The sequence below is a fragment of the Miscanthus floridulus genome, chromosome 2 (genome assembly GCF_019320115.1).
Source record: "Miscanthus floridulus cultivar M001 chromosome 2, ASM1932011v1, whole genome shotgun sequence".
Taxonomy (NCBI): Eukaryota; Viridiplantae; Streptophyta; class Magnoliopsida; order Poales; family Poaceae; genus Miscanthus; species Miscanthus floridulus.
The window spans coordinates 178,719,736-178,745,621 of NC_089581.1; the positions used below are offsets into that span (position 1 = coordinate 178,719,736).

The window sequence follows — 25,886 nt, forward strand, 5'->3', positions numbered from 1 at the left end:
GGCCGCGGCCGCGGCCGCGTTTGGCTCCTTCTGCCTTTCGGTCTTTCCGTCGCTTTGTGGCTCCTCTCGATTTTCTTTCCTTCTTTTTCTCGTGTGCGTGCGTCCGTTTGCTGGATTGCTGGATGGCGTGAGATGGACGGACGGCGGCTGTGGCTTGTGAGAGGCGCTTTTGGTCGCCGGTGGGGTGGGCCGTGGGCGAGCTGACACGGCGCTGATGCGGAGCGGCGTCGGAGCATGGTGCACGTGGTGAATGGCTCCCCTGGTTGGTTGTTAACCCACACACGATGACGCGACGCGATCCCTGGCGCCGGCGCATTTGCGCTGCTCCGCAGTTCGCCGCTGGCGTGGTCTCGTGGCCATCGCCGCCCGACGGAGGAGACGTGGTATTATCAAAGTATTTCCAGCGAGAGATTAGCTAGGTTAAATGTGCCCCGTGTCAAGTCGCTAAGAACCTTTGTTAATACTCATTATGTTTGCTTGTTGGTTTCAACCAGCCTAAACCAGCCAACCAACAGTGTTTTTCTCTCACAACAAACCAGCATCAGTCAATCTAAACCAGCCCAGAAACCAACCAGCGAACAGGCCGACTGTACGATAATACGATAAGGTGAGTGACCCAAGCTGGGAGGTGGGAGCTGACTGTTCTGAAAAGGGGTTACATACATTGAGCATTGTTTGCGCTGAGCTAGTTGCAATCCATTCTTGTGGTACTTTGGGAGTGTGTACGAAGGAATTTGGTAGCAAGTGGGGGTATTGGCACGGGGTTTGGAGGTGCAATCGAGCATCGAATTGTTCTTTTCTGTATTTTAATGTGCGAAAGAATTTGTTAGCTAGTGGCCAGTGGGTCTTGGTTCTTGGGCACGAGGATTGTAATGCAACAATCGAGCATGGAACTGTTCTATTCTAAATTTTAATAACGTCAGATACTCTGTTTTCTTGTCAACGCCACGAAAACTGAGTAGATGTTCTTTTTATATCTATATCTATAATATCTATGTATATATCTACTTAATATTAATACCTATACATACCTAGTATTAAAGAGATAAATTTCTCTCCACCCATTCTTTCATTAGCCCTCCCTCTAATTAACTCTTGGATGTGAAAATTGGATGTGTTCCTTTATTTGCAGCCCTCCATTTTTATATATGAAATATGTAGAGCTTCCTAAGGGGGTGTTTGGTTTCCTGGACTAAATTTTAGTCCATGTCACATCGGACGTTCGGATGCTATTTAGGAGAACTAAATATGAGTTAATTATAAAACTAATTACACAGATGAAGACTAATTTACGAGACGAATTTATTAAGCCTAATTAATCCGCCATTAGCACATATTTACTGTAGCACAACATTGTCAAATCATGGACTAATTAGGCTTAAAAAATTCGTCTCGCAAATTAGCCACAATCTGTGCAATTAGTTATTTTTTATCTATATTTAATACTTCATGCATGTGTCCAAACATTCGATGGGACATGGACTAAAATTTTTCTGTAGTAACCAAACACCCCCTAAGATAACCTAGATAGCTACGAATCCCAATCAAAATAGATCTTCTTAACAGGAATCTAATCTAAATAAAAAATTATATATTATCTATTTATCCAAATATTAAATCATGATTTTTTGTGTTTTGTGTTCTAGCTGCGCTTTTTTACATGTATACTAACTCTGCCTATCCATATTTTTTCCGTTCGGCCTTTTTTTTGTCATTGTTTCTATTTCCCGACCGTCCTCATGTGCGCGTTTCTGTTTTGCGTTTCTATTTTTTTTTTGTCTTTCTTTTTTCGTTAACGCTTGAGTCAGGGCGTCCCTCTGCTCGGACACTGGCTAGCTTCTTGGGCCTGCGGACCAGTCCAGCCTGCTTCCCCTCACGGTCCATTTAAAAATAAGGAACACGGTTTTCTTCCTTCTCGCCTAGTCACTCATTGCGCCGCGATGCCCGCATCGTCCACTGAGCCCCGCTCCTCTCCACGCGCTCCTCGGTGCCGCATTCTCCGCCTCCCCGTGCCCTCCTCCATTCTCTATCTCCACCACATCCGAGCACCAACGGTCACCTTCCTCCATCTCCACCGCGCTCACCAAGCATTGTGCAAGCACGCAGGCGCCAACCGTCGTGTGTGGCCAGGCAACCAGGAGAGGGGCAGTCGCTGGCCGGGCTCAGGCCAGGTGTAGGCATAGCTGGCCGCTGCCAGGTTACTCCACCATCCTCGGTCGTCGGCTAGCTAGAACCGACCGTTCCCGGTCTACTTTACGTCGTCCAGAAAAAGAGTTTCAAGAATATGTTTCAAGTGTTTCATATGTTCCATAGATATGAGTGTTTCATATGGATATTGTAAAAGTAGATCAGGATGTTGCATATGTTGCAATGCTTGTACACGTATGTTGCAAACTTCTGTTTCCAATGTTTCATCTATTTGTTCAGACACATGTTGCAAGTGTGTTTATCTGAATGTTGCATATGTTTTCACACATATGTTGCAAGTGTTTTATCTGGATATTGCTTATGTTTTGCAATAGTTTTCAAGTGCTTTTCATGTATTTTTATAAATGTTTCAGACGCATGTTTCAAGTATTTCATCTTCCTTCACACGTATATTTCAAATGTTGTATCTAGATGTTTTAAAAATAGATCGGTTATTGCACATGTTGCAATGAGACCCACATGCCGCAGCGACCTGCAGCAGTTGCTGGGGCGCTGTCGAGCGAGCACAGACGGCGGAGGGGGCGCGAGCGGTTCCCGCGCGTGGTCTAGCGGCGCGGGTGACGTCCGGGGCAACGCAGGGCCCTACGTGGACGTGCAAAACACAGGTACGGCGGGGGCATGCAGGCGCGGGGCGAAGTACAGGCGTGCGTGGAAAATGAAGCGCGAACGAGAGCGGAGTGCAGGCACGTGGGAAACGAAGTTCAGACTCGAGCGTCCGGGCGCGTGTGTCCGTCCGGACATCCGAGCTCCCGTTCTTTTTTCCCGTGTCTAACTTCTCTTCCTGTTTTGTAAAAAAACTTTATGTGTCCCCACATCTCTTTTTTTCTATACCCAGCTCTCTCGTTCACTGATTTTTCTTTTGTTTTTTTCTTTTTCTAGAGTGTCTCCATTTTATTAGATAAAAATAAAAAATAAATATATTATTATGGATCTTTGAACTTTGGCCATTCTTTATCCCTATCCCTCGTCCCTCGTAAACAAATATTCTCACCACTAAGTTATTAGTGTAATTTTAGTTAGGGATACAACTTATTATTATTAGAACCTGGATTAGTCGAATGTTTAATTAATCAAACTGTGAACTAAAATCTTGAGTAATTTATCAACTTAATGAAAATAAATATATCTTCAAGTTGTACATACACAATGCAATCCTTGACAAGGGTAGCTATATATAATTTGATCGAGAGAGGTCTTGATAACAACTAATTCATTACCAATTTTAATCAGATATTAGAATTACATATTTTTATAGATGCCACGTAGAAATCAAGATCTTCGACAACAACTAACTCGTTGCCTATTTTAATCGGATATTAAAATTACATACCTTTGTGGATCCTAAAAAGAAGTAACTTGATATCTAACTCTACCAACACATACATGGTATGAAAAATAAAGATGATATATTTATGAGTAAGTAAATATTTTTGTACCTTACAATGGAGGAAAAAATCTATCAAGATTGTAGTTTAATTCAACGTAGACTTGATAGGTCATCGTCATATTATTGTCAATATTAACTTATAGAATATTGTTATATTATTGCCAATATTAATGGCTTCGGCACCTGATCATGCGAAGCCATGTCAAATGAGATCATACAAAGGAGTGCTTCTGCCCTCTCGCACACGGAGCCAAAGTTGTTTTGGTGGCCAGAGCTCCGAGCACCAAAAGTTGACTCCGCCGGTAGGCCTTTGACTCCGGCCACATAGCACTTGGCAGCCACATAGCACTTGGCATAGAGCCGCACCAAACGTGCGTGCCCTTATATTATGGATGCTATAGTGATCATATAATAAATTGTAGCTATTAAATTTTATTGAAAGGATTAAAAAAATAAATAGATATTACATATCTCATTCATAATTTTTCATTAAAGTTTGATAGTTTTTCTCTTCCGTTGCAACACAAGGCCATATTTGCTAGTTAGGGGAAAAAACAACGGTGGAGGAACACCTGCAATCCTATTAGCAAATTTGAGGTGCCAAACTACGAACCAATGAACAGTAAAAACAGTGAACGAGACATTTGGCTTGGATAGTCAAAACTCAAAAGCATACTCTCTTCATCCCAAAATAAATGCTCATCTTGCATTTTGAAGAGTCAATTAATTTTAAGTTTGACTAAATTTGTAAAAATAGTATCGACATTTTATCTCTAAATAGGTTTATTATAAAAATATATGATGTTACTAATGAGTAGTTATTACTGTTAATGATTAGTATGTTAAATAACGATTGAAATCGATGAACAGATCCAAACGTTACTGCAGTAAATTACTCGAAAAAATACAAAAATGTATTGGTACATTAATAGAGGATTTAAAGCACAGAACGGGGTTAAGCAAATCAGACTGTCACAAATCTAAGGTACAGCTTGGGCTTAACATTCAGATGCCCCCTCCACCAGGGCATATTACAGCTAAATAAAGCTATGTCAATTGCAAACATGCTAGGGTTAATTACAACATCAACAGCAGTAAACTAGCTGGTCACAGTTTATCCCCTCAAGACTACGAAACCAACTTTCAGCTTTCCGATTCTGAATCTATAACTGACTGGAGGTTCAAGGCAGACGAACCAATATGGATTCCTCTAACCACACCACCATACCCAACGTTTATTTGGTGACATAAAAGTAGAATGGCATCCCACAGAGCTGTTCTTCCCTGGAAAGTGAAAACATAGATGTATAGTATCAAGACTTATTTTCACGAAAGGTTTAGCGTTAAAGCTTAACCATCGATGCTCTAAAGAGCATAGTCCTGGGGTACGAATTAAGAATTCACATAGGTAACACATATATATTAACAAAAGCAAAGAACTTATTGAGAAAAAGGGCGTACCCAGTGTAGAGAGCTCCCGCTCTGTGCGGGATTTGGGGAAGGGTGTTAGTGGCAAGCCTTACCCTCGCCTGTGCAATGCGAGGAGACCGCGACTTGAACCCGGAACCTTACGGTCACAGGCGGTAAGACTCTACCGCTTGCACCAGGCCCGCCCTTCAAAGAACTTATTGAGAGAACAAATATAATTGATTAATGTCATGTTTAGCAGTTTAAACGATGCAAGCATGTACTTCTCAAATGAGGCTCATCAGCCGCTCAAGTTTCCATACTGATAAATCATCATGTTCATAATAAACAGCAGATGAACAAGAGGTACGACCTCCGAAAATATGCCCATCTATTCCCAACCAGATTTGAGTTCATAAGATGATAACTAAATGTAGCTTCATTCAAGTCCTACCTCAACTCCTCAAGCAAACAAAACTACCCGCTTCCTACCTTTATTCTGTGTTTGTTTCTCCCATCTTTCCTTAAATTCCTAGATTGTGTATCTTATTAAAACAAAAGAGCACTCCCTCAACAGCAACCCATGCTGAAATAAATGACTGAAGGGAGGAAAAGGAATAGTAACAACCATGATAGAAGAACAATTGCACATAACAAATCACCTGAAGAGAAAATTGCTGCTTCTTGTCCCAGTATAGAGCAAAAATTGGAGGACTCTGCTTGCTCACAGCCAGTATAAGAGCCCCTGGGTGAATAATTGCCGGAACACCTGATATCAGAGCAACATACTTTTCTGGGAACCTCTCTTTTGGTGGAAGAACTCCCAGAAATAAGGGATTTTTGCTGGACTGGGCACCAGAATACGAGGTAGGGTCAACATGAAGCATCCATTTTGGATGTTCAAGGAAAGCAGCAAACAGGTACAGAAGAAGGTGTGAGTCAGTAGGTAGCTCGGTGGTCCATTTCTTTTCTGATTTACCATAGCCATTTCCATGACCCATGTAATCATAATTCTTCAAGCATGTTCCTTCAGCAAGTTCTGAATTGAGATAGAAGCACACAAGTTATACCAGCACTAATTCAACAAAAGGCTCTGCAGTTGGCTACTTTGAGAAAAAGGCGAAAGCAAGGTATTCACCTTGAACTCTCTGGACAGTGTAATCAGCACGGACGCTACTCTGTGGCAACAAGCCTTTTATCAGCTCTCCCTTCATCAGAGTGTTGAGCCTCTGATGCTCTGTAATTGCATCAATACATGCTTGAATAGCTGGAAGGAGGGGGTTCTGTTGTGGCTGTTGTGGACTGCCAAAAGTTTGCGCTGCACATAGGAAATAATGACTAACAACTAAAGAAAATCTAAGGTAAACTTTAAGAAGTAGGTCAACTTCAACCACAGCACAAAACCCTTGTTACGTGTATTGATGGAAACACATGAAAAAAACAAAAAACGTTAAACCACATCAGGAAGTCAGGAACTCACCAACAGGGGCATCTCGAGAATGTAGGAGTGCAGAGCGTAATTGGTTAAGGATCCCATCCTCATCTACCGTGACAGTCGGTTGCCAATCTTTAGTCCCACCAAGAGGAGACAAGGCAACTGGTGGTGTTGTGCTTGGCAGATCGCTTCCAACTTGGCTAACAGTAACTGAAGCCCCAACAGTAGTTGTTGTTTGCTTAACCTACAACAGAGTGCACATGAAAGGAATATTAAAAAGAAGGGAAAATTGTGTTCTTGCCCCTGTCCAGCAGTCCAATTGTGATTTTGCCCTTGTTTTTTCAACTTTGTGATTTTGTCCCTGTTATTTTAAAACGAACCATCCGTTTGCCCCTGGTTTGGATGTCTGTTAGATGGACATGGAATAAATGAATTAAAAAAATCAAAATCCCTGCAAACAGAGCCTAAGTCAGGATAGTAACGTGAAGAGAGGCAGATGAAGACCGAAGTTGACTTGGGTAGAGGCAATAAAAGGAGACTTGAAAGGATGGAATATACCCAAAGACTTAGCCTTAGATAGGAGTGCTTGGAAGATAGCTATTCACGTGCCTGAACCTTGATTGCTTCTGTTGGGTTTCAACTCTAGCCTACCCCAACTTGTTTGGGACTTAAAGGCTTTGTTGTTGTTGTTGTTGTTGTTGAAAATCCCTACAAACAGAGGCAAAAAGACCATGTTGCCCCTCATCTTATCTTCAACCTCCTACTCGTCCAGCCACTCCAGCCACAGGCAAACTGCACGGGTCGGGGATAGATCGAGCGGGGGTGCACGCTTCTCCTCTGGAGTGGTCGGTGTCAGCTTAGCAAGCATCGCGGGGCGTAGGCCGGTCCCAGCTGCGGGGCGCGTTGTGCGGGGGACGGTGGCGCCTGGCTGCGGGGCGCGGCGCTCGCCCACGACCGCGGCGCGCGCAGGGCAGCAGCGGTGCCCGGCCGTGACGCTCGGGTCAAGGCACGGGGCGGCGGCGGCGCCTGGCCACGGGGCGCGGCGCTCGCAGGGCCCCGGCACGCGCAGGGCGGCGGCAGCGCCTGGTCGCGGGGCGCAATGCTTGTAGGGCTGCGACACCCGCTCTTGAGTGCGGCGCGCGCAGGACAGCAGCGGCGCCCGGCCGCGATGCTTGGGTCAAGGCACGGGGCAGCGGCAGCGCCTGGCCGCGGGGCACAAAGCTCGCAGGGCCGCGGTGCCCCCGCCCACGAGCACGGGGCTTGGTGCGGGGGCGTGCGGGGGCCGCGCGGCTCAGCGCAAGGCACGCAAGACGGCAGCCGAACGCGGGGTGTGGGTCATCTCTAGGGACATGGGCATTTTTGTCCAATTGTATAAAAGTTAACACCGTTAGGGGAGGATGATGGAAGAGGGGCAAAGTGGTGCCTCGTTTTGAAAACACAGGGGCAAATTCACAAAGTCAAAAAAACAAGGGCAAAATCATAATTTCAATACAAAACAAGGTTATAAACGCAAGAGCCCCTAAAAAGAAAGATAACCAATATTAAAAGGCATAGAGATATAGGGTCATGTAAAAAGAATCCTAGAAATCTGCACCTGAGTATGGCTTGTTTTGATTTTTTGGACAAGTGGGTTCATCACAACTGAAGAAAACCACTGCCTGAGACTATCTCGCCACTGCTCAATCTCAGGATATACACCCAAGTTCTCAAAGGCCTCCACTGCTTGCTCTAAGGACATTGGAGATGGAAGTTCACCCTCACCCTTTTTTGGTGGCGTGCTGTATTTCTGATGGGAGCCAGGAGACATCCTCACAGGTCTTAGAGGTGTGCTTCTTGCAGCACCAGAAGGGGTGGTTGATGTGGTAATTGAAACAGGGGTAGCAACACCAAAGCTTGTAATGGTTGCTGGAGGTGTTGCGGTCTTAGTCTCTGGATCCGTGATTTTGTCAATATTTACATCCAAGCCAGCCAAGAACTGGTCCAGCATTGCCTCTGTCTGTATGCCCTTGGCACTGCCTGAGCTTTTCCTTGACCACGGAGTTGAAGGAGAAGAGACATGCTTCTGCAACGGTGTGGAGGGTGACATTGGCAATGCCGTGGTCAGTCTCTCACCACCAGGGCTCAAATGGCTGAAACCAATCCTACTAGATTGCCCCGAAGGCCGAGATGGTGTATAGCTGAACGAAGACCTCCTGATAGGCACAATTGGCTCCGATGGTGTTGATGGCTTGTTCTTGGGAGGCCTTTTGGTTTGCTCACCTTTCCCACCTCCTTCTGAACCCGCCATCTTTAACCCAAGAAGCCCCAGTTGGCGTTCAGACAACACAACCTTGTCGTCCTTGGCCAGTGCCTTCTTCCCATTGTATAACATCAGTGCCCTGAAGAACCCCAACAGTGTGAAAAGCGCAACAAGACCCAGTGCTGCCTCCACCAACCTAAAGACAAAAACTGAAAGACCAAAACAGGTTAATGTTGACAGATGCACCTCTAGCACAAGTGAACAACAAAAGTTCGCCATTTACATTTAATCATCTGTAAACATCCAGACCTGTTAAATGAGTCTAAAAATAGGGATTCGTATACAAATTGATGTGTGACAAATTATGGCGTTTCTGCAAACACTTGATGTGCAATGCAACCAAGATAGGCGTGCCTGGCATTTTCACAAACACCTCACGCGCAACGGGGCAAAGCACAGTGCCACCACACCAAGCTTGGGATTCCCCAAACGCCAAACCAGCAGAGAGATAGGCGAACTTACCAGCAGCAAGGACAGAGATACCGGCTCGGCCGGCGAGCTTGGTGAGCTGCTCCTCCCTGGAAAAGCACCAAGATACAAGAAGAGAATCCACGCATGGTTATGACATTGGGTTTAGGGTTTAGGTGCAGATATGAGAATGGGTGGGTATTAACGCTGCTTGGGCTTACCGGGAGGAGAGGGCGAGGAGGGAGGAGGCGGAAGCGACGGGTAAGACCGCGAGGACGAGGAGGACTGTGACGGAGGGGCGGGCGCTGCGGGAGTCTAGGGCCCGGGTGAGGGACGGGTTCTGGTACACCGAGAACATGTCCCGCGCCTTCCCGCCGCCGCCGTGATGGGGTTCCATCACTGCTGCCACCGTGAGCTTCCTGCGTGAGGCGATTCGCGGCGGCGTCGCAGTCTGGCGGAGGCGTGCAGGGCTGCAGCCTGGAGGCACAGCGAGCGAGCTATTTGAAATCGGGAAGCAGCGGCCACCGGGGTTCGAATTCAAGGGGTGGCAAACGGGCAAACACACGAGTCCCAGACGGACACAGCGGCGGCCGGCGGCCCTGGCAAGGCCCAAGGCCAAGGGTGAAAAAAATAAAACTCGCCGGCTCTCACTCTCTAATTATTAATAAAGTAATAAATAATACAGAAATGCTAAGTCCCAAAATATTATCTTACAGTAGCATTTTCCTTTTAAATTTATTCTAAAATAGTGATCGTTTACTTCACAATGCGCATTTCTCTTTTCTTAATACATTTTTTCTTTTCCTAATACATCTCTACCTCTATTTTAGAGGTACTAAAATCTTTTATTTTGAACAATGGTGTCTATGATATATCCTAAAACGTTTACTATTCTGAGACAGAGAATATAGCAATAGTAGCAAGCACCTGCCTAATGTCCAACTCCAACACCAGGTTTGTCTAAGTCGTGTGGCGTGTGGTGTGTTTCTTGGAAGCACCAAGCACATCGAAGCTCATCCAAGCAGGGAATCGAGTAGAGCGACGGGCAACGACGTCCGCTCTCCGGCAAAAGGAAGTGTTAGTCGTTGGAAGCGGTCCAACGAGAATGAACATTTGGATTTATTTGACAAAAACGATGGTATTTTGGTCATCGATAATGATATATAATGATATGCCGCAAAAATGAGAAAAAACGTCTTTGAAACTAACCAATGGTGCAAAACAATAGTTTGATAGTTGGAACACCATAGATACATGTTTCAAAGTTAAAAGGGCAAAATCAAACTCAATATGATATAGTTGATGTCAATCGTAGACTTCTCTATTAAATCAGCATATAGACTTGTGTGAGGATGCTCCGCCAACAAAGGAGTCAGTCTAGAGTCCGAAAAAATCCGCTATGAGAAGCTCTACCAAACGCCCTAAAATTATATATAAGTTACAGTGAAAACTATGTATGTAGAAAAAAAAAATACTTCCTTCATACTAAAAAAATAAAGTCGTTTTGGACGAGGCTTGGGTCAAACATTAAAAATATAAATCATGAATAACTTTTAAGTTATTGAGTTTGGAAATGTGAAAACCATATATAGATTTGTCTTTAAAAATACTTTTACAAAAATTTACATATATCACTTTTTGATAAATGTCTTTATAAAAATATGTAGTCAAAGTTATACTTTGGAGACCGTGTCACTGTCAAAAAGACTTTATTTTTGAGTATGGAGGCTAATAACAATTTAAAACAGAGTAGTATTTTTCTGATCCCCTTCGTCAATTTGAGGTTCCGATGAAATCTATCGTCTGATGCCGGAATCTCCAATCCATCCGTCGTGTGCTCGCTCAGGGCCTGTTTAGATGCCGAAATTTTTGGCAAAATGATATTGTAGTAGTTTTTGTTGTTATTTGACAATTAGTGTCTAATCATAGTCTAATTAGGCTTAAAAGATTCGTCTCATAGATTTCGTCTAAACTGTGTAATTAGTTTTATTTTTTATTTATATTTAATACTTCATACATACGTCTAAAAATTCGATGTGACAGAAAATCTTAAAAAATTTAGCATTTTAGGAGGGAACTAAACTGTACCTCAGTCCCTCTAGCCTTTTCCTTCTCCCTCACCACGCGGCTTCGCCTCCCTATTCTGGCACGTTCGTCCGGCTCAACGGACCACGACGCGTCCCGTCCCCCAACCCCAGCACCAGGCTCCAGCTGCAAACACGCGGAGGGCGCAAATCCCCGCGATCTCCACGCCAATCGGAGCAGCGAGCCGTCGCCGATAGATTCACCACCGGACCCCAATCCTAAACTTGCGCCGGGAAATCAAATCCTTCTCGATTCCTCCGCGACGCGGACCGCAAGGCGAGAGCGCGACGATGTCCGGAGCGGCGGAATACCAGGAGATGGCGGCGTCGGTGCCGCCCTCGCTGAAGGCCATCACGCTGACGTACGTCCGCTACCGCCGGGGCGACCCGCTGGGTCTCTTCCTCGCGTGGGTCTCCCTCGTCCCGGTTTTCATCAGCCTCGGCGGTTTCGTCTCCCACTTCCTCTTCCGTCGGGAGCTCCAGGGCCTCTGCTTCGCCGCGGGGCTCCTCGTCTCTCAGGTCCTCAATGAGCTCATAAAGGACTCCGTCGCGCAGTCCCGCCCGGCGTACTGCGAGTTGCTCGAGGCCTGCGACTCCCACGGTTGGCCGTCCAGCCACTCGCAGTACATGTTCTTCTTTGCCACCTACCTGTCGCTCCTGTCCCTCCGCCGGTCGCGAGCGCGCCAGGTGATCGCCGCCGTGCCATGGCCGCTTGCCTTCCTCACCATGCTGTCCAGGGTCTACCTAGGCTACCATACCGTCGCGCAGGTGAGAGCCCCTGAATTTCGGATCCGATCTGACTAGATGTGCTTTTTGTTCAAAAATCTCCTGCCTCACTTAAAGTCCTAAACTGTGGTGCCATGTGACAAATGAAATGGAAAACTCGAAACCTTGAAATTTTGCTACTTTAGACTTTTTTATGAGGGTGCGGTTTCTTTGGTTTGAAGTGAAAGTTCTCTATGATTGAAAATTCACGTGTGTTTACTAAGGAACGTAGGACAGAAGTACTAAAGATCAGCAGTATGACAAAGTGACAACAAACCCTTGTAGTCCCAGCAAGTTAGACCACGCCACCATGGAAACTACTCTCTCCATTTAAATTGTAAGTCATTTTAGTTTTTTCCTAAGTCAAACTTGTTTAACTTCGACCAAATTTATAGAAAATATATTATCTACAGTATCAAACAAATGATCTATCAAAATATGTTTTATGGCGTATCTAATGAATTTGTTTTATGTTGTACATGTTTGTGCATTTTTCATAAAAAAAATAGTCAAAGCTGGAGAAGTTTGTCTTATGACAAAGCTAAAACGATTTGTGATTTGGAACTGGCAAGTTAGACCATGGCACTTTCCATAACTATGTTATTTGTCCTAACCTTAGCTGATGGAAACAGAAAATCAGATGCGTTAAGAACAGTTTCGAAGAAAGCTGCTGCAGAAAGTTAGTGAGTCGTGTTTGAGGGGAAAAAATGAGTCAACACTGGTTTACTATCCTGAAGGAAAACTGTGAAAGGATAATCTCCATAATAAATATATATGAAACGAGCATCCAAATTCTAGTAATTCGTTGTTTAGGTCAGAATCATGAATTGTCTCCCTGTTTTTTCTGGATACAACCGTGCATGTATACCCAATTGAATGCATTTATCTGTATTGAGAAGTTCTTATGTCTTCTTCTCTCAAAAAGCTGTGTGGCATTTGTTTCTGCGGGTGTTTAATAGTGCTTAACTCTGTATCAATCTACTTAGCATTATGTATCATTTAGTGAGATGTCAATAACAATGTATTCATTTACATCGTTACCTGCCTCAAAAACCTGCTTATTTGAAAGAGAAGTGGTTCGATGTGATTGTTCTTATTCTAGGCAAAGTGTGGCACATAGCTTCTCAAAACTGAAATGAGTTTCAATTGATAAATTTCATCAGGTTTTCGCGGGAGCAGTAGTGGGCCTCATGTTTGGTGCTATCTGGTACTGGATTGTCAATACCATGCTTGTTAATTACTTCCCAATGATTGAGGAGAGTGCAATCGGGAGGTGGTTGTACATCAAGGATACATCTCATATTCCAGATGTGCTCAAATTTGAGTATGATAACGCAAGGGCAGCAAGGAAGAAAGTTGCTACTGATTGAGCTTGTAAGTCGAGCATATTTAATTGTGTTTGGCTTGTTTAGCAGATATTGTGCATTCATGAAGTACTGTACCTGCAAACCGCAGCTACTTTTCCCCCCTTATACTAGACGCTTTTGATTGAAAACCCACAATTCCTAGTCCTCCAATCTTTCAAATTCTTGTTCCGAATGTTTTGCTGAATGCCAATTTAGTCGTGAACATGTTATTCTTGATATCATTGGAATTAGCTAGATACATTGGAAGTTATTGTTAGTCCCATTTGCAACTCCAAAAATCATCGTCGTGTATCAAACTCCAGTCTATCAATATATTGGTTTTACGATACAAATTAAACACCTACATCAAGGACTATCGCATTGTCAAATTTTGCCTATCAAACTTCACCTCAGTTTACCTTCTACCATTTCAATTATTTTCACATTATAGTCTCTATTTTTTTCTGGCAACTAAATTAGTTGAGCGTTTACCATGTGACAATTACTTAACCTCAACCTTTGAACTGTTCTTCATATTTTCTTATGTCTATGCAGGTTATGCTTCTGGATTGCATTTTGCTGTTGTTAAGGCGATTATAAGAATGTGTGGCATGATATTTCCTTCAGTTATGCTACACGCGGGCACATGTGCACATGTAGCAGCAACATTCAGTAGAAGAAATGCTCACTAGAACTTGTTGGATTTAGCTCTTCCTGGGCATACGCCACTGTTTTCCCCCCTTATTAGTCACTAGTCAGACATTATTTTATTAAAGGTTGTTCGATTATACTTGATGATTGCTTACATTTGAAAAATGACGTGAACAAAGACGTGAGCTCATCTCTGCAGTCTAGCGTCCATACTTCACTGTTCCGTTGGTTCTCTGTATATGTAAGTCAACTGCATTTTGTGTTGAAACATGAAGAATACAGGAATGATGGATCATTTCCAGAATTTGGGACAACAAAGGATAACTCATTAGACTACCGTCTCCAAACTAAAAGATGTTTTAGTTTTTAACATGATAGTTAAGAGAAAGCATGGAACAAAATGGCCATTTATTAAGGCCAAAACGGCCATTTATTAAGGCCAAAACGGGAACAAAAGATCAGAGGAATCAACACACCCGCAATGTAACAACCTTTGTCTCGAACGAAAACAAGAAAAAGGAACGGCCGAGAGCCGAGTGTGTAACAATACCGAGTTACTTGTAGAGGAATGCACCTCTAGGCTACAATCTCAAAGGCCTGAGATGGACAGTAGGTAGACAGCTGAGTGTGTGTTAAATGTGCCCAGAACTCCCGCAAACACAAGCAAAACAGGATATAAGTAACATATGCATTTCTCAGGCTTCAGAAATCTCGGCAGCTGTAGCTGGCACCAACGGTATATTGACAAGCACACCAAGCACAAAGTGCTAAGATTCTTGACTTGTCGCTGATACATCTTCTTGGCTAGAAGGGGCGTCTGGAATACTGGCGGAGGGGCCTTGTTTCCTTTCTGCCTGTAGTGATCGACACAGGGATTCAAGCTTCTCCTTTTGATTTTTCAATTTCTCCATTTGCTTCTTCGTTAGCTCACGCTGCAGAGGCATCGCAAATGGGTCGAAGTTAGCAAATACCACTTATATAATGCAGGATCAACTGGCACAAGATTTTCCCAGTATGCATAGAAAGACAAATGTCACAAATCTAACTCTATAAGCTAGAGAACTGGTCCTAATTTTTCAAACACGGTAAAGGAGATCAATGTACTGTGCTAAGAAGGCAGGCAGGTATAGTTGTCAAAACTGTGGTCTCAACATAGCAACCTGGTTTAGTACAGCTAGGAGATAGCTTTTTGCGATGCACACATTACCTCTTCAATGAGCTTCACAAGAGCAATATCTGAGTTCTCGCATTTTCCCTTCAGAAATTCATTCTCCTTCTTAAGATTCTTTATCACCGAAATCATCTGATGAAAAAGATCATATGAGACTTTTACTTCAGTCAACAACAACTGTTGACAAGTAAAGCAGATACAATGATATTGAACATTATGTAGAGCATACCTTTTCCATCTCCTGCTTGTAAGTTTCAAAGACTTCATTGCTTTTTGACAGGGCATCCTGATAAAGCAACAACAACATAAAGGTATAACAAAAAAAAACGGATTAAAGTGCTTCCCGTGCTCAAACTTTTAAACCTTCACCTACAAGGGCAAAAATGGCCACTACTAAAGCGGGTAAAGTGCACGAGTAGTTTTACATTTTTCGTTGGGTTTCATATCTAACCTACACCAACTTGATTTGGACCAAAGCCACATGTTGTCATTATCGTCGTCAGTTCGTCACCTATTGGGGGACCATTTGGAACCTGGAAATGGTCTTAGAAGTGAAAGTACCTGAAAGTGCTGAAATCTTTCTCCATCAGAAGCTAGTTGCAACCGCAGGTTCTTCTCAGTAGTCATAAGCTGAGAAACTTGCTCAGCATACAACTGCATTTGGGTATGTTCCTGAGCAGCCTTCTCTTGATGTTGTTGAAGTCTCAGATCAGCAAGCTCAAGCTCCAGCGTTTTCTCTTTCAACTATACATGCCATAACAAGTTAACCAAGAGCACAACAAATAGCATTTAAAACTAGTAAGAACAATATTGTCATACAAATATCAATGAGACTTCAAGATCTATTAATATAGGATATTGATAGCATACTTGGTGAGCATATTTCTGCTGAGTAATGTCATATTGATCAGCAAGGTCTTTGAGTTTACTTCTCAACCTACAAAAGCAACAAGTGTCAGTGTACCAGACTAGAAATGTCAGAAGGCACTTTAACAATGAGTTGATACCAAAATCAACTAATGGAACTCCTAATGTTCAAGATATGAATAAGGTTAGTATATTGCATATTGTTCTCTTCTAGCTGAGCAATGGACAACACTCTCTGCTCCTCAAGCTTGGCACTGACACCCTACAAAAATATATCATGAAAATTTGATAAATAAGAGCTAAAACTTAGACATACAAGCAAAAACAAATGAAGGAGCTTGTATATGTTTATCATATATCATAATCAGATGATGTATTTTGAGCTGTCAACCTTTATGGCGTTATCAAATTTTTCAGACAATTCCATACGCATGTTCTGTCCCTCCGTCGATACCCTTCCGCACTCTTCCTGAGACAAAGATGTTAAAATGGTATAATAATTGAACAAAAATGAAAAGAACTCTTTTATACCACTTTGATTCAAAGTTCAAATACACTGAACATACCTTTAGCATTTTGTTTTGACGCTGAAATTCCCTACAAAGAGATTCTAGTCTTTCTTTGACTGCAATGGCTGCAAGGACCCAAATATAAATGACAAATGTTAAGTAGATGAATTCTATGAGCACAATGTGCACGCACCAGTTCATATGCAACAATCAAACTACACATAATTTTTAGCGACACTGGATTATCTATGCTAATAAGAAGTTTCAATTAACATCTTAATACATGGACATACAGGGTCATCCATTCGACCAAAGAAACACACATGTTTTGTCGGCGAAGATATAAAGGAGAATCACAAAGGGGGGCATGCACTCATTAAATTCAACTGTACAACGATCACATATTCAAGTAATAAACTAACCTGCATCCCTTTCTGCAACCACTCTGTGGTATTGCTGGGCCAGTTCAAACAACTCTCTGTCCCTCTCGAGCTTGCTACGCTTCACGACCTTGCGTTTCGGCTCACCGCTCCCCTACAAAAGCAAGCAAATCAACCCCAGTTCACAAAGACAAATTCTTCTTGCAAACGCTTATATGATACTATGTGATAAACAATCTTGACCACCTTTTGAGCAGTTGGAGCGCCCACTTGCTCTGATGCGCAATTCTCGTTCAAGGATTCTTCACCTGTCAAAAGGAACAGCGAAACATGGTAAGGAAACACAGCCCCTAAGGTACATTTGGAGCTCAAACTCCACCGTGATGAAAATCTTAATTTTTCTATGTTTACACTGAACCGCTAGAGGAATGGCTGTCATTCTGAAATAGTAACTAGGATCAGGAAGCTCATGGTGAATGAAAAAATAAAATCGAGAAAGGACTACAGAGGATCACCTCTTGAAGCGCCGGCGGGTCCGTGCTCCCCTAGAGCGCGTTCCGGCTCCGCAGCAGCGGCCAGAGAAAGTGTGCCCAAGGCTTCAGCAGCGGCGGCCGAGGAGGCATCTTCGGCGGTGGACGCAGGAAGGGAGGGATCGCTTAGGGTTTCCTCACCGCCGGGGTTGGTGGCGGCGGGGATATCGGAGTCGAGCGCATCATCAGCGATGGGCGCGGAGGAGGGAGAAGTCGCGTCCGTGCCTGAGCTCTCGACGTCGGGGACGAAGCCATCGGGGAGGGAGTTAGCCTCCGGGAGGCGCGTCACCGGCGAGCCTTCCATTGCGCGTGTGCCACTGCGATGCTCTCCTTTCTCTCTTTTTTTAAGGGTTTATTATGGGGAGAAAATGGAGAAGTAAGTGCTGGGAATGGGAGTGCAGCGAGGTGGACGCCGGTGCCGCTGCCTCGCTGAGCAGAAGCTGCTCGCCACCGCCGCGTCCTCCTTTCCCCGAATTCTCTCTTGTTCGGGAGGTTTTGGGGGGAGGAATGTCTGGGACTCTGGGGGTTGCAAGCAGCAAGCCTGATGCGTAACGCGAAGGTCCAGCTAGGTCAGTCCATTGCACGCAAATGAATTCGTTAGAAATCTTCTCCTAGACTCCTACAATTCACCTTCCTCCATTTCAAACCAAAGCATATTGGAAAAATTCTACTTCACTCCCCACCTATCAATCATAGTCTATTTCACCCCTCAAACTATAAAACCGTATATTTTACCCCTGAACTTTTCAAAACCGTCTATTTTACCCCCGGGCGGTTTTCGACGGTGGTTTTGCTATAGTAACAGTGGTGCTGATTTCGAAATTGTCCAGAGTTTTTTATGTTGTTTTCATTGCAAAATGATGGATCTCCTTCCGTAACTTTCCAATTACGAGTACGAGAATTGAAAGACATAAAAATTCTCAATTCTCTACAGCGTCTAGGAGATAGATCAAATATTTTCAGGAATAAGAAAATCAGAAGAATCTTTTTCTCTATTCACTACCATTCCGCGTCTTCGACTTCTATTAGTTTCTTTTTGCTACCGTAACATTGGTTTCACCTTTTTCTTTTTTTATTTATTTTCGCTGAATCTTTGAAAAATCATAGTAAATCATAGAAAAATCATAAAATAGAAAATCCAATTTTGTTGGACTCCACATGAGTAGATCTACATAGTTAACATATAATGTGGTATACTTTAGTACAAATGTTTTGCTGTACCTTTAGATTAATTGGAAAATCTAATTTTGTCTGTAATTAATTAGAATTTATCTATAACTAAGTTATACATGGTCCAATGAGTACGAAATTTTTACTATAGTTCAAGCATACAATAATTAGCCTACCATAAAAATTTCACCATAATTGGACCACAGAAGCTGCAGCTATGAATTGTTCCAATTAATTATAGACAAAATTGGATTTTCCAATTAATCTAAAACTACAACAAAAATTTTGTACTAAAGTATATCATATTATATGTTCATTGTGTAAATCTACTCATGTAGAGTCCAACAAAATTAGATTTTCTATTTTATAATTTTTCTGTGATTTACTATGATTTTTTTAAAAATTCAGCGAAAATAAATAAAAAAAGAAAAAGACAAAACCATCGTCGAAAACCGCCCGGAGGGTAAAATAGACGGTTTTGAAAAGTTCAGGGGGTAAAATAGACGGTTTTATAGTTTTGGGAGTGAAGTAGATCATGGTTGACAGGTGGGGGTTAAGTAGACTTTTTCCAAAGCATATTTGTGACAAAACATTTCTTCAGCGAATTGAACTTTGAATAGACCGAACAAGATTCAGAGTCATTAGCTAGTACTCCATTTATTTTTAAATATCTGATGCTACCCGTTAGCCTGTCATAAACGTCACGTGAGACGGCGCTGCGTCGAACCAGTAGTTGATAGTGTACGACGGAGGTATTTCCTCAAGAAAGGTGATCAAATAGAGCAGAGGTCTGAGTGTGAGAGTGTCTAACGTCTGTGAGGACTCGCTGCTTGCTCAGTTCAACAGATATACATGGAAAGATTCTACGTTTACATGTTCAACCACCGACTTGCTCAGCTGTAGCACGGCGCTCCTCCCGTGTCTGCAGAATTTGTGGAAGAGGAGCGGTAATTTTTACCATCTGCATAGCCGGCCATGGTAAGCGCAGAGTCAATACAAGGAGTGGAGCAGTAGTTACAATAATGCCAATTAAAAACATAAAAAAAACTACTTATAGTTTCTCTTTCTTAAAGCTAAGAAAATCATTACATTTATTGCTTCTTAATGGAATGAGAGTTCATTTTGCTGGTCTAAATTCTAGGGGTTCCTACCTTCTGTTAGATCTGCAGTAAGAGCAGTTTACAACAAGAGTAAATCTTACTTTTTGCCTCCCTCGAATACATAGAAGAGGAACCTTTTTTAGGGAGCTATTATTATCCAACAAGTCCAAAATTCAGTTTTTTTTTTTTCATTGACCTCCTGTCATCACCTTTTTAGACCTTAGCATGACAGTGCTATATATTATCTTATGGACAAAAATAGTGCAGACTATAAGTTCATGTCCAATTCAACCCATGCATTTTATTTAGTGCCTCGGGAAGGCAGGTTGATAATACTTGCCCAAGATTAGATATAGGTTTAATCACCTTATTGGTTGTTGGGTGGCAAAGAACAAGCCAATGTGCATGTAGGTGATACCCGCAGTCCCCGGGAACAGGTTGCAAAGGTCTCTCATAACCTCTAATAAGAGCAAGAAAGGTCAGTTGAACTAAATACAAGAAGCATCCAAAGAGGTATCTCAATGGAAACGAGATGAAAGAATTACCCATCAGATGCAAAAGAACTATTTGTGCCAGTAGATTCTGGCTCAACAAATTTGGGGTGCCCACCAATACCATAGAGAGGATCATCTGTTGGTGCAAACAGAAAAATATACATGAGTTCAAATTACAGCTGTTAGAAATTTATGTTTGATTTGGATAGTAGGGCCGCCTACCATTACTTAAAAAAAAGACATGTACTGATAAATACAAAAGTATTTCATCCCTGGATGTGAAGATGAGTTTTGCCAAGTGCATTAATTAAATAAGTAACTCAAGAAATGAATTTTTAAGTAGAGTGAGCGAGGGACTTGCCTACAAGAGGGTGCCCAATGTATGCAAGGTGTATCCGTATTTGGTGAGGTCGTCCTGAATGAATTTCAACCTACATCAATGAAGAAAAGGAAACATCAAAGATTAAAATACCCAAGGCAGCAAACGAAAACTTGCCAGCATACATACTCGCAATTAAAAGCACATGATGCTATGCACATTTGTGAACATGTAAGAGCAGGAGCTAAAACATTTATCTTGTTTACAGTCAAGAGTCAACACACCCTACCTGGACCAGTGTGTGATTTTGGTGTGCAAGTCTCTCAAGAACACATACTTTGCTCATTGCTGGCTTTCCTGAAAATCGATGGCACAAGATAACATAACAAACAAAGAGAACCAATGATCAAAATTTACCCGATAGGAATTATATCAACAGTACTGTGATTACCCGACCCCCAAGGACCTTCACCAATTCCAAGTTACAGTATTACAATTGCAATACCTGAGGAACATGCCGCATAAAGTCCCTCTGCAACTCCAGGATAATGAACTAACCCTATGGGTTGCATAACCACAACCTACATGTGTGATAAAAATAAATTACATGAGAGAGAGAGATCGTGCATACAATACAAGATTATAACTAGGTATGCAAGACTAACTGAGGGAAAACCAGGGGGTCATAACCTGAACAGCATATAAGAGATCAGATCAGCGTATCAAATAAGTAAGGGATAGTACCTCATCATCATCAAGTATGCCAGTCACTAAGGCTCGATAAAATTTTGAAATTTTTCGCTCTTCACTGAACTCTGATTTATCCCTATAAATCATGTCAATCACTTGAACTGCATACATGATGTGAATACTTGAAAAAAAAACTTTTAAAATTAATGAGAAGTTTTTACACCTTTTCTTTGCAGCATTTATAGCACCTTCAGCAAAATAAGATGCAAGTCGAACTTTGGCAATCTTTGTCTTGGCACAAAGCAGGAGGCCTAGCAAAATAATATACAAGTCAGCATAGCTAGCAAGAACAGACATTATAAACTAAAACAAAACTACAAGCAAAGCAAATTCTCCTCTAATACAATGAGGCGTAGCTCTCCTGCTTGTTCTAGGAAAACAAGCAAAGAAAATTACAGATGAGCTTATACTGAATGACCAGCTTTGGCTAAACAACAATTTTTTTTGGCAATACACATTATTGCAGAAAACGGTTGGTTACCAGTGGAACGAACATGCAGACCTTTCTGTCTAAACAAGTGGAAACTCATCTTGTAGTGGAAATGTGGATCATGGAAACAAGCATCCTAGATCATCTAATCAAGGTTCATGCCTCCCACGATCCCCCGACCCCACCCAACCCACTCAGCAACCACAAACACATGCAGCTCTTGGAACCAGCATGACCTGAGCATCGGTATTATCTCACACATGGGTTCCCACAGTCAACCATGGCTATTATCGCTCCTCTCTCCACCTTGTCCCTGTCACACATCATAGTTACCTAAAAAATTCTCATCACCATGTTCATGGCTCCCTGATGTGCCATGACTTGAACTTCCCTCATATTACTTGATGGTTTGAACATCAGCTTTTTGGAGAAACTAAGGTATCTTTCTCCTAGATTCTTATGTTCATGCAGAGAAGCTACAAAAACTTACACCTACTAGACCTCAAGTGAGTGTCAGTGAACCGGAGTTTCTGAGGAGTGAGGACTGAGTTGTAAAAAAAGAAACAAACCTGATGTTCCCCTCCCTAATCGATGAACAGGTACTGGATGTGACTGCACATCTTTTCTCTTCGACCGGCAAGATGAGGCCATCTTCCAGTCTTTCGATTGAAGCTGTGCTAAAACAGTGCGCTGCTGAAAGAGTCCTTTAGGCAGAACTTGCAAACCAGAAGGCTTATTAAGGGCAACCTGACAAAACATTCTCTGGCTAAGATTCATAGTTCTAAATGTAAAATTGGAAATTAGCTTCATGTGCTATTACAGATTTTGGCAAACATGCACAAGAACAGAATAAACCTTACACCTTATGAAAATGGATAGTTGGAAACGACGGGTGTCTGTGGATCCCCAGCAATAACTATCCTGGACCTTATGACTGAAGGTTGCTATTTTGCAAGACTAGAAAATTCTGGCTTTTGAAGGCAATCTATCCTGTAACAGCAAGAAACGGCCTGCTTGGCTCTCCATCAGTGGCAACTGGCAGGCAGGCAGTTGCATGGACAAGGTGCTTACGACTAGCTTGACCTAGCCTAGCCTACGGCTAGCTTCATCTCTGAGCAAACAAACGCAATACCTTGCTTACGGCTAGCTTGACCTAGCCTAGCTAGACAAGGTGCACTAGTGATCCAAGTGTACGCAATACTTGCAAGTTCAAATTAGTTGGGTGCTCACAAGTCGGACAACGACGACAATAACAAAGCACGTAAGTTGGGGGTAGGCTAGAGATGAAACCCAACATGAGCCACTAAAAAAAGGAAAAACTAAGGCATTAAAAATCTAATTCATAGTTCATGCACATGGATATTCATAAGTCAATAAAGTTAAAAACTTAAGTCCATATCTTCCAGTCCTCAGATAAGCATAGACTAAAAATTAGATGGGACTTGAAAGTTGAACCTTGCAAATCAGCTCGGGGCATGAAATGTGAAACATAGACCGAATTTACAGAACAATCTTTATCTCACAAACTGATAAATAGCACCAAGGTCATTTGCATACCATGTCATCATCCTCGTAGAGCACTTCCAGCAAATATGGCGCAAATGGCTCCTGCCAGGGAAAACGATGATATACCAACTTAGAACCATCCCTGCAAAACAGAGTTAGCTTAGGTACCTGTCATATTAATAAGATTTTTGAACTCCTTTGAAACAATAAATACAGAACCAAAGGAAATAATCGAATGCAATCGGAGATTTGGAAGAATATAACAATAATAAGCTTGCTGAGAGAAAACTACCCGAGAGTCATATCTGGATCAGTGACAACTTCACCATCAACGGTTATCTGCAAACAAACTGAAACCTTCATTTGAACATCCAAGAAAATTTGCCAGAAATTCATAAATTAACTCATTTTCCAAAATACGTGTGACATTTTTTTTAGAACTCCCTTCTAAAAGCAGACGAATCACCATAGCTCAGGTACAGATAGCACCAAATAGAAGATCAGTAAATTTTCACTAAATCCCCAATTTTCCTACCTGTCCGTTACGAATCCTCTTGATCCACCTGCGGAGCACACCACCACCATCATTAAATCAACAAGAAAAACCATCAACTGATCACGGAAGTCAGGAATTAAGCGTAGCAGATAGGCACTTGCCCTGGCAATGGCGCTGAGCTCTTGTATTTAGTAGAGTAGAACTCAATCAAGGTGGTAGCGGCGTCCGCATCTGCTTGCAAGTAATCAGAACAAGTACCAAACAACAAACCAGAGGGAAGGAGATAGGGAGGCGAACCAGCGCAACGGAACGTGTCGGTGTAGGTGAGGCCTTGATTGAGCTCCGGCCACAGCGTTCCGAAGGAGTAGAGAGCTCCTGGCGGCGGAGCCCCGTCGCCCACCGGTGTTTCTCCCGCGGCGGCGGCCATCGCGCTGGGGAAGAGGTTTAAGAGTACATTTGCAGATAAGTCCATAAGTTCTCCGTTCTCTTTACATAGGCCACGTCCACAACTTTTGGCATCGAGTGCAGGTGCAGCAAGGAGCCAAGGACAGACGGACACGGGTATCTCATTTACTATAACACGAGGGCAGTGAAATGAGACAACGAAATGGAAATCTGATACAGTAGCAAAGTTCAAACTATCTTCAGCGAAGAAATCTAATACACAAAATGCGATTGTCCACTTAGAATCTGTTAACAATTTATTAATTCACGTTAGTAGCATCAAAAAAATTCTCAGCAGAGTAACAATACAGGCATGCCATGAAGGCGTAATTGCTGTTGCTACAAACACTGATTCCTACAACTCAAGGATCCTCGTGCCAATTCTCTACAGCTGGTGGCTCACAGAGCAGAGTTCTAATGATGATGATGGGTCATTCCTCTTCTAATTTCAAACTTGAATCATCTCCATACATTCATACAAAACTTGTGGCAAGACGAGCCGGCGAAAGTATCAAGACACAAACATCCACTTGACGCACTGGTAAATGATGTTCAGCTTCACTTATTTCTCATTGGGTCTTGGGATGGGCTTGTAGTCGTAGCTGTTTATGTCAACCTTTTGCTGCAAAGCCTGTGAATGCGCAAACGGCTAACTTTAGAGTCAAAGCAGACGTGCATTTTCTACATAATATGAATGCAGCATACCTTCAGTTCATCCTCTAGAGAGAGCTTCTTAGGCTTATAGGCTCCTTCCACTGGCCCTGTTCGGCTTAGAGCTTTTGTTGTTTCTACAACCTCCCATTCTATATCCTCCTTTTCCTTTGTCACTTCTTTGCTGCAAAAGTACAAATCAACCAGCATTGTCAGATAGGTGAAGACCAAAGGAATGCACAACAGACTAGTTCATGTGATTTAGGCAAAGTGCAGAAAGGTTTTAATCATTTACCTGCCTTGTATAAGATGAGCAAGCCCGACGGCACCAAACACTGTCAAGGAAATGAGTGGTAACCCATACCGAACAAATGGATGTTTTCGCCCCCACCTTTTGAACTGTGAGGCTTGCTTCAAAACCTTAGCATCTTGTTCCACTGGATCAACTTTCTGAGTTGTATTCATGATCGGCTGACAAGTAAAGAAGGAAAACAATGAGAGAGAGCAAACGACATTGATATCATGGATCCTCTTGTTGCATAGTACTAGGTAGCGTGGTTGTAAAGAACTTCTCATTCATTCATACTGTCAGATGCTGCCGCATAGAAGCCTACGCATGTCATTTATAAACAAAAAAAACATACCGAAATTTTACACAGCAACATGCACAACTTATTCGTGGGGAGTCAATTTAATCCTTTAGACCTGAAGCATATAACATAGCGAAAGGACTGGAGGAAAATAATTTTATGTAATAACTGATAAAAGCGAAACAGGACTTTTCACATAACTGAGTAACTGACACGTTTGAATGGTAAAGCAGCCCAAAATTAAGACTTCCAGTGGCGGAGCCAGTATTTTGCAACAGGGTATTCCAAGAACAATTTTTTCGCCTCCAATACAGCAAGAAGCTGATGTGGAGATAACCGAGGATGTGAACTTTCACCTCTTACAGTCAGAAGACGACGGGTCCGAGCGGCTGAGCCGGATCCCGGAGGCTGGAGGGCGGACGTTCGGACTGACAGACTTGCTTACCTCTGCGCCTGAAGTCTGAACTGCTGGGTGCTGCCGGCTAGCCG

The 25,886-nt window shown here is 42.8% G+C and overlaps 5 protein-coding genes across 6 annotated transcripts; 1 reads left to right on the top strand and 4 right to left on the bottom strand.

Annotated features, from left to right (window-relative positions):
* Positions 1 to 4,500: 4,500 nt before the first annotated feature.
* Positions 4,501 to 9,710, bottom strand: LOC136540846 (uncharacterized). The gene is made up of 7 exons (XM_066532874.1): positions 9,366 to 9,710; positions 9,199 to 9,254; positions 8,032 to 8,885; positions 6,483 to 6,681; positions 6,141 to 6,320; positions 5,665 to 6,041; positions 4,501 to 4,879 (listed from the first exon to the last, which is right to left on the bottom strand). Exons 1-7 carry the CDS (start codon positions 9,539 to 9,541, stop codon positions 4,739 to 4,741), a joined length of 1,983 nt encoding a protein of 660 aa, XP_066388971.1. The 5' UTR covers positions 9,542 to 9,710; the 3' UTR covers positions 4,501 to 4,738.
* A 1,556-nt stretch (positions 9,711 to 11,266) lies between these two features.
* On the top strand, positions 11,267 to 14,213 carry LOC136535884 (lipid phosphate phosphatase gamma-like). Its single transcript, XM_066528323.1, has 3 exons — positions 11,267 to 11,996; positions 13,157 to 13,367; positions 13,895 to 14,213. Exons 1-2 carry the CDS (start codon positions 11,520 to 11,522, stop codon positions 13,361 to 13,363), a joined length of 684 nt encoding a protein of 227 aa, XP_066384420.1. The 5' UTR covers positions 11,267 to 11,519; the 3' UTR covers positions 13,364 to 13,367; positions 13,895 to 14,213.
* A 168-nt stretch (positions 14,214 to 14,381) lies between these two features.
* Positions 14,382 to 18,014, bottom strand: LOC136535881 (uncharacterized). Its single transcript, XM_066528319.1, has 11 exons — positions 17,433 to 18,014; positions 17,164 to 17,225; positions 16,960 to 17,071; positions 16,595 to 16,662; positions 16,420 to 16,497; positions 16,226 to 16,290; positions 16,032 to 16,098; positions 15,723 to 15,905; positions 15,391 to 15,447; positions 15,198 to 15,293; positions 14,382 to 14,922 (listed from the first exon to the last, which is right to left on the bottom strand). The coding sequence occupies exons 1-11, from the start codon at positions 17,749 to 17,751 to the stop codon at positions 14,758 to 14,760; spliced, it is 1,272 nt and encodes a 423-aa protein (XP_066384416.1). The 5' UTR covers positions 17,752 to 18,014; the 3' UTR covers positions 14,382 to 14,757.
* A 1,231-nt stretch (positions 18,015 to 19,245) lies between these two features.
* Positions 19,246 to 24,178, bottom strand: LOC136535883 (RNA pseudouridine synthase 5-like). 2 transcript variants are annotated; one of them, XM_066528322.1, is made up of 14 exons: positions 24,010 to 24,178; positions 23,874 to 23,943; positions 23,752 to 23,779; positions 23,509 to 23,555; positions 23,268 to 23,358; positions 22,280 to 22,457; positions 21,444 to 21,531; positions 21,275 to 21,356; positions 21,036 to 21,111; positions 20,820 to 20,887; positions 20,573 to 20,642; positions 20,263 to 20,347; positions 20,084 to 20,177; positions 19,246 to 19,578 (listed from the first exon to the last, which is right to left on the bottom strand). In XM_066528322.1, exons 1-14 carry the CDS (start codon positions 24,137 to 24,139, stop codon positions 19,495 to 19,497), a joined length of 1,191 nt encoding a protein of 396 aa, XP_066384419.1. In that variant the 5' UTR covers positions 24,140 to 24,178; the 3' UTR covers positions 19,246 to 19,494. The 2 variants fall into 2 exon arrangements, with proteins under 2 accessions (XP_066384419.1, XP_066384418.1); XM_066528321.1 differs by having other exon boundaries at positions 23,874 to 24,178.
* A 209-nt stretch (positions 24,179 to 24,387) lies between these two features.
* LOC136535885 (uncharacterized) lies at positions 24,388 to 25,886 on the bottom strand. The gene is made up of 4 exons (XM_066528324.1): positions 25,754 to 25,886; positions 25,103 to 25,278; positions 24,862 to 24,991; positions 24,388 to 24,787 (listed from the first exon to the last, which is right to left on the bottom strand). The coding sequence occupies exons 2-4, from the start codon at positions 25,270 to 25,272 to the stop codon at positions 24,719 to 24,721; spliced, it is 369 nt and encodes a 122-aa protein (XP_066384421.1). The 5' UTR covers positions 25,273 to 25,278; positions 25,754 to 25,886; the 3' UTR covers positions 24,388 to 24,718.

Excerpts from the sequence above, each read along its gene's own strand:
- LOC136540846 (XM_066532874.1), bottom strand. The coding sequence starts at position 9,541 with ATGGAACCCCATCACGGCGGCGGCGGGAAGGCGCGGGACATGTTCTCG. Across the intron at positions 6,321-6,482 it reads TTCTCGAGATGCCCCTGTTG|CGCAAACTTTTGGCAGTCCA; the intron begins GTGAGTTCCTGA and ends TCCTATGTGCAG. Across the intron at positions 4,880-5,664 it reads AGCAGCAATTTTCTCTTCAG|GGAAGAACAGCTCTGTGGGA; the intron begins GTGATTTGTTAT and ends TTCACTTTCCAG.
- LOC136535884 (XM_066528323.1), top strand. The coding sequence starts at position 11,520 with ATGTCCGGAGCGGCGGAATACCAGGAGATGGCGGCGTCGGTGCCGCCC. Across the intron at positions 11,997-13,156 it reads GCTACCATACCGTCGCGCAG|GTTTTCGCGGGAGCAGTAGT; the intron begins GTGAGAGCCCCT and ends AAATTTCATCAG.
- LOC136535881 (XM_066528319.1), bottom strand. The coding sequence starts at position 17,751 with ATGGAAGGCTCGCCGGTGACGCGCCTCCCGGAGGCTAACTCCCTCCCC. Across the intron at positions 17,226-17,432 it reads ACCCGCCGGCGCTTCAAGAG|GTGAAGAATCCTTGAACGAG; the intron begins GTGATCCTCTGT and ends TCCTTTTGACAG. Across the intron at positions 16,099-16,225 it reads CAGCTAGAAGAGAACAATAT|GTTGAGAAGTAAACTCAAAG; the intron begins GCAATATACTAA and ends TTGCTTTTGTAG.
- LOC136535883 (XM_066528321.1), bottom strand. The coding sequence starts at position 24,139 with ATGGCCGCCGCCGCGGGAGAAACACCGGTGGGCGACGGGGCTCCGCCG. Across the intron at positions 23,359-23,508 it reads GATCCAGATATGACTCTCGG|GGATGGTTCTAAGTTGGTAT; the intron begins GTAGTTTTCTCT and ends TCTGTTTTGCAG. Across the intron at positions 20,178-20,262 it reads AGTTCTTTTGCATCTGATGG|AGGTTATGAGAGACCTTTGC; the intron begins GTAATTCTTTCA and ends TGCTCTTATTAG.
- LOC136535885 (XM_066528324.1), bottom strand. The coding sequence starts at position 25,272 with ATGAATACAACTCAGAAAGTTGATCCAGTGGAACAAGATGCTAAGGTT. Across the intron at positions 24,992-25,102 it reads GCTCATCTTATACAAGGCAG|CAAAGAAGTGACAAAGGAAA; the intron begins GTAAATGATTAA and ends GTACTTTTGCAG. Across the intron at positions 24,788-24,861 it reads CTCTAGAGGATGAACTGAAG|GCTTTGCAGCAAAAGGTTGA; the intron begins GTATGCTGCATT and ends GCGCATTCACAG.